Genomic DNA, 6,924 nt, shown 5'->3' with positions numbered 1-6,924 from the left:
AAAGTTTACTAACTTTGAGGTTTAACTAAACCAAATCTTTGTGCTCTCAAACCAAAGTACTTGCTGTCATACCAGTCCTATTTATACCTGCCATTTGCACCAGTTTCAATTTTATCCTGACAAACGCGGCTCGGATCAGAAAAAAAATCAAAGGAAAATCAAAACGTTTTTCTGTTGTCCACTCAAAACCTGCTTTGGGAAAAAAAGTGTATTATCTATAAACTACAAACTGAGAGAGGGCATCTCTGAGGGAGTTTGTGTCTGTGTGCTACAGTAGGAGTAAAAGTTTGAAAGCAAACAACTTTACAGAATCCCACAATCTATTTCTAATGACTTATTCACTTTCATGCACACAGCAGAAACTGCCAATGCAAAAAAATAAAACTTCTGAATATGTTTGCACATGGAATTTTATTTACTGTATGGAAGTTTCTGTGCAGAGTTGGACTGCAGCACTTCAGTTGATCTTTCTGCTTTTGCATCCAGACCTCTCTTCTGGACAGCTGTCTTCATCGGCCCTCTTCCTCTTTTTGGAGGGGACCTCTACTGTTTCGTTCAGTAGTTCTAATGAAAAAGAAAACGGAGGTTTAGATTTTTTTCAAACTAATGCGACTGTAGTATGACTATGTCAGATAGGCCAACTAAATAACCCAAAAATACATGAATTCATGTCAAACATCTCCAAAAACCATGAGCTATTCTGTGAATGGGTTTATGACATTTCTGTTATACAAATCATGTTATCATACAGAAGAAAAGGCTTAATAAATCCTCAGTGTGTACATGTGTGTTGCCATAGGGATGCTTACTGTTGACGCTGTCCTCCAAGTCCTTATTGAGGTTCTCAGTCTTCCTCTTTTTAGCTGAGGAGCTGCCACCAAAGGAAGAGCACGACTTTACTTGATCCCTCTTTCGTTTGAGCAGCGGAGTCTTCTTGGTGGTTTTTCCACCATCCCTTTTCCTCTTCTTCTTTGCTGTGTGTCCAGCAAGAGTGGGATGTTCATCGCTGCTCAGTCCACCATTTTCAGTTTGGCGGGCTGGGATGGCAGTGCTGCTGGAGGCCACCTCAAGGTCGTCATCCTCCTTATTATCAGAGCTCTGACCAAAGCACGATTTAACACTGGAAGAAACAAGAGTCATGCAACTTCATCTAGCTACAGTATATCCACAGTGCGAGGAACACAAACTGTATCCGAGAACTTACAGGGAGCAGCTTTTTGAGTCGCCAGAAAGGTGACTCATGGTGATGAACGGATGCTGGAGGATCTGGCTGGGTGTGATCCTCTGAGCCGCGTCCACCATCAGCATCTTTGTCATCAGATCCAGAAAACTCTCCTGGTCACCATCACACACTCTGGCTTTATCTGAGAGTTTATCAGACTTCTTTGGGAGGATCAGAATGAAACAAAACGGTAAGAATGGGACCTTTTATTTTATTTTAAAATAATGTAAATTCTTTTAAAAGAGATATCCTACCTTGATGAGATCTCTCAGGCTGCGAATCGTCCGTGGGAATAATTTGATGGAATTTCTCACTTCACGTGGGTTCTATAGACAAGAAGTAGAGAGAGTAAGCTAATGTGTTCTGACTACAGTGACACACAGAAACAAAGACTTAAATAATAACAACACAATTTTACTTTAAATCTCCACACTGGGGGTCCCTCTTCTCTGAATGTTGCACAGAAATACTCATGTGTGAACATTCCAGCATTGAGCAGATGGCTTGGTGGCTCACCAATACCAAGTATGATGTGCCTCAGCTATAGGAACAACACAAGGTTGCATTACACTTCAACATTTCTAAAGGCTTGAGAATTTTCCCCAAGGTTCAGGTACATACAAGTTACAAATGAATCTTTGGTCATCAGGAACAATAAGTGTCAATGCAGTGGCAAACGGATGTTTGCACCAAATGTACCAAGACATTATGGCTTGAGTGTAATGCTTACCATGTCATATTCGTCACTTCCAGGGAACAGCACATTGCCGGTCAACATTTTGGCAGCAATGCAGCCAAGAGACCACACGTCGATGGCTCCATTGAACTCATTTCCCAGCAGGATCTCTGGAGATCTTAGAAACACAAGAGAAACACAAACACATGAATAGGAAGTAGACTCCTACACTTCACTGTGAGTTTCTCAAATATGCAATGTTTTGCTGAGACTTTTGATTGACTAAAAACTTGAGACGCAAGTGTGAAGTATTTCATTCATTTAGTATCCTTTGTGATATCCTGTCAGTTACATACCTGTAATATAGGGTCTGCAGGGTCTCCCCCGTATGCTGAGTGGAGTTGTTTACGGCCAGGCCAAAGTCGATCACTTTGATTTTGAGTGGCTGGCGAACATGGTCCACCATCATTATGTTCGCTGGCTTTAGATCACAATGTACGATATCAACCACATCCAGGAAATCCAGAGCAATAGCCAACTGAAATCAGGATCATCGGTCAGAATACATTGTAATGCATCGTTAATTTTAAAAACCTTTTTTTAATAAAAACATTTTTTAAGAGCTTTGCTATTTCAACATCTTGAACAATTTAAGAAGTTACAGTAGGTGAATGTAACGGTAGTTGCATATGGTATTATGGTAAAATCTGACCATTCAGCCACTGTTTTAAACATTGTACAAAACAAACCTGTTGCACAATGGGCCGGATCTCCTTCAACATCAGAGACATAGACCTTCTCTTCCGAAGGAATTCATACAGGCTGATGTCCAGCTTCTCAAATTCTAAGCAGTAACGCTTCTTGTATTGGAAGGAGTCGTTCCATAGCACGATGTTGAAGAGGTGGCAGTTACCCAGTTTCATCTGTTTAAGGATATCCTCCTGTTGTATAAGATGTCAGAGAAAGATTTGATGTAGTAACATTGTATTTTGAATAGTTTTGTAATGGATACGATAAAAACATAATCTGTGTCCCACCTCACTCTTTGCATCCTCAATGCACTGCCAATTTCTCATGACTTTTAAAGCCACATTTTCGTTGGTGGCAAACTTCCTGCACTGGGCGACCTCTCCAAAGCTGCCTCTCCCCAGTAAATACTGCACTTGGTAGGCTGAGGATTTGGAGTAGAGCATCGCTCCTTCCTCAACCTGGAAGTTGTGAGGCATGGTGCGAGATGCACCCTGATGCTGATTTCTTACAACTGAAAGGAGGGAAGGAAATCAGAGGAATTTAGATATACAAAGTCATGTCTCGCCTCTCAAGTTAAACACCTACAAATAAGGCTGACTGTACTTCTAGCTGTCCTTAAATACATATAGATATTTACTGTAAACATATCTAAATAAAATATTAAAATAAAAAACATTAGAAAATCTCACAGAACATATAAGATTTGAAAACCGTTTACTCCCACCAAATATATATTTGTATGCTTTTCTAGATTTTCCTATCCTTCAATAGACAAATATGTATATTATTTATATATTACCTTTATTTAATCTCTTCAAATACAGCTACATAAACTTTTAAAGTCGTAAAAAAGCCGAAAAAGTAACGCAAGAAAAAGGATTCAACTATTCAAAATATCTGCTTATTGTGTCTTTTTTCACTGTTAATTCCCAAAACAATGTGCCTATGTCAAGTGGAGTGAATTACATGTGATTATTATGTTTAAATTGCAACCAGATGTTGAGTTTTCTCTGTGTTATCAAGTTATATTTGGCAAATTAACTTACCAGAAGTCCAAAGTGCACTGCAGGAAATGTTAAGTTTTGAGTCTCAGTGTAAATTAACGGTTACTGGACGGACTAGATTTGAATCTCAGGGTACAGCAACTAGTAGGTCACAAAATTGTTTAAGGTTGTCTTCAAGTGAACAAGCCGAAAAGCAGGTGAACGAGTCAAAAGCAAGGTGGAAATTACCAGAAAGTCAGATTACGGAACATTGGAATCTCCTCTCTGTTACACTGTTCCATCATTCTGTTCCAACATTCTGTTCCATTGGAAGTTCCATAACTTCTCTTGAACAAGTGTTGATGGTATGCAACCTAACCCAGCAGAGAAAACTCCAATCAATGAATACACTATGTTTATATTGTATATATAATGCCTTCATAAAGGTTATTGTTATCCATTTTTGGATGACAATAAATCAACTAGAGCCTCCAACGGAAGAAGTACTCAGATCTTTAACTTCATAGAAGTTGCAACAAATCAGTGTAAAAATACTTAACGTTAAAGCATCAACATACTGTATATTGAGTAAAAATACTTAAGGTTTAAAAAACATTATTATATTATTATTTCATAATGTCTGGTAAAGGTGGAGTAAAGGGCTCAGATGACACTTTAAACTATATCTGCAACATATTAAGGCCTTACAGTGCGTCCTTATGTACTTAACTGAGAGCCACGGTGCTTGTTTATTAATAAAATATTGAATGCTTCTGCACAATCTCCCTGTGTGTCAGTGTGTTTCAAAGTTGTGCACAGTGCTTCAGTTTTGTCCAATTATTTGTCAGGAGCATAAACTGTGTGTAAAACAAAGTATTATAATTCTATAATAATAAATATGAGTCGTCAATAAAATAACATGGCAATGAAAAATATGCATTTTGAAAAAAAACAGATCCATATAAAAAACAAACAAACTTAAAGGTTTCCTATTATGCTATTTGTAGGCATATATTATGGGTCTCAATTCAAAAAACATGTCTATGATGTGTTTTGCTCAAAATACCAAACAGAACATGCATTTTAGACATCCCTCATATCCCTCTATTCCAGCCCTGTTAGAGAACTGCAGGTTCGGGGTCGTTAGCTTGAAAAAAAAAAAGGGGGGAGCTTGTGCCTGCTCATAATTCTCCGAGATTCAGCTAAATGCTCCCGTTAGTGGATGCCATATCATGTTCCAAACCACATCAAGGATTATTTCTGAAACAGCATGGAGCTCAAATGCTTTTTTATCTTGTGGGTTTACCACAAGGTGAGTTCCTTTTTTTATTTTCCTGCTTTTTTACACATATTCTCTACAGGTTAGCTCTGAGTGTACGTCCAAAACACGTCGGGCATTGTTTCTGATAGCGACTTTTCTGATAGTGCCGTGGGTCCACATTTCTGATATTACGTCATTTCGGACGGAAATCTGGATCAGGTCCGTTGAACCCCCGTTTTTAGAGATTTGGGTATGGAGGAAAAGAGAGAGGGTTTTGTTTTCTGACACGTTGTGAGTTCCCTGACACACCAGGGACACATATTTATGTATAAAAGCCATCAAAAAGTGCATATTGCATGATAGGTCCCCTTTAATGTTTGTTATATCACCATGACATTTAAAGGTCCCATGACATGGCCATTTCTACTGATCATAATTCCATTGTTGAGGTCTACTAGAATAGATTTACATTGTTCAATGTTCCAAAATCACATTGGTTTCTCATAGAGCATCTCTGTATAGTATGTGTATTCACTCTCTGTCCTAAACGGCTTGTTGGAGCTCCTGCCCCTCCCCCCCTCCCTATGAACCCACTGTGCTCTGATTGGTCGGCTCGCCCACTCTGTTCTGATGAGACCACCACCGTTTCAGCGGAACATCAGTGATTATGTGTTAGAATGGCGTTAGCAACCAGAAAATGACTCCAGTAATTACAAACAGATGAGAATGCTGCGTGGGGTCTGGGTGCCGTGTTGGCGGGACGTTGCGGGGCTCGCTGCTGCGGACAGTGTGAGCTGGATTACTGGGGTCGTTTCCTGGTTGCTGCGTGGGGTCTGTGAGACAGCGAGACACCGCAAAACTCACCTGAACTCACCTGGCTGAGTTTTGCGGTGTATCGCTGTCTCAGGCTGAGTTCAGGCTGAGAAATCCGCGGAGCCGCAGCTGAGAAAAGATAAGGCTGAGTGAGTGTGTGTGTGTGTGTGAGGAGCTCCACGGATTGGTCCATTTGGACCTGGGCATGTTTACGTCACCATACTCAGGAAGAAAGAAATGGAAAAATAAAAATCTCCAACAAGGCGTTCTGGGGCAGCATAGACAGGTCTTTTCTGTGTTAGAGTTTTACTCGCTACAGGGCAGAGGTGGGGGACTCGAGTCACATGACTTGACTCGAGTCAGACTCGAGTCGCATATTTTTGGACTTGAGACTTGCTTGACTGACATTGATAAAAGACTTGACTTGACTTTGACTTGGTATTCATGACTTGAGACTTGACTTGACATGAGACAGAAGACTCGAAAGGACTTTACTTTAAAAAATATATATATTTGCATTTGTTTTTGTATTGTACGGAGCCCTGGAGGGTTCATAGAGAGAAAAATAAATAAAAGGAGGCCACGTTTTATTAATTCGTGCGCACGAGATGTAATTTGTGGCCTCAATTTAAATAAAACGAGGCCAAGCTTTATTAATTTGTGCGCACAAAATACTTTCTCGTTCACACAAGATACTTTCTCGTTCGCACGCGATTTCTTTCTTGCGGTAAAACACATCGAACTGCCCGATTATTACGCCATATTATTAGTTTTATGAAGAATATGTCCGGTCGCCAGGGCGCGTGTGTGTGTGTGTGTGTGTGTGTGTGTGTGTGTGTGTGTGTGTGTACTTTTTTTTTTCTTTTTCTTTTTCGGCGCCCCCCATAGATTGATGCGCACATCATGCGCCCTGGTGACCGGACATATTCTTCATAAAACTAATAATATGGCGTAATAATCGGGCAGTTCGATGTGTTTTACCATAAGAAAGTATCTCGGTGTGTAGAGGTGTGTGTGGTTAAACGTAGCAGCCTCGATCTCTATTCAGCTGTTCTAATGAAGGGAAACACAGTGAAGTAAACAGTAAAAGGCACAGCTCTTTGCAGCTGGTGCTGCTCTTCTCAGATTCTGCTGAGTTACACGTTACTGCCTCCAGTGCCCTGTACGACGAAGCCAGTTCAACAGACCCTGGATATGTTTGAGTTACCCGGCTTAACTA

At 40.2% G+C, this 6,924-nt stretch overlaps 1 protein-coding gene across 1 annotated transcript; it reads right to left on the bottom strand.

The window, feature by feature from the left end:
- Positions 1-457: 457 nt before the first annotated feature.
- LOC117495091 (homeodomain-interacting protein kinase 1-like) lies at positions 458-3,124 on the bottom strand. The gene is made up of 9 exons (XM_034146159.1): positions 2,936-3,124; positions 2,648-2,839; positions 2,255-2,436; positions 1,953-2,076; positions 1,641-1,763; positions 1,477-1,548; positions 1,205-1,383; positions 810-1,120; positions 458-564 (listed from the first exon to the last, which is right to left on the bottom strand). Exons 1-9 carry the CDS (start codon positions 3,122-3,124, stop codon positions 458-460), a joined length of 1,479 nt encoding a protein of 492 aa, XP_034002050.1.
- Between the last annotated feature and the right edge of the window lie 3,800 nt (positions 3,125-6,924).

The sequence above is a fragment of the Trematomus bernacchii genome, unplaced genomic scaffold (genome assembly GCF_902827165.1).
Source record: "Trematomus bernacchii unplaced genomic scaffold, fTreBer1.1, whole genome shotgun sequence".
Taxonomy (NCBI): Eukaryota; Metazoa; Chordata; class Actinopteri; order Perciformes; family Nototheniidae; genus Trematomus; species Trematomus bernacchii.
This window is presented reverse-complemented; position numbering and strand designations above follow the sequence as displayed.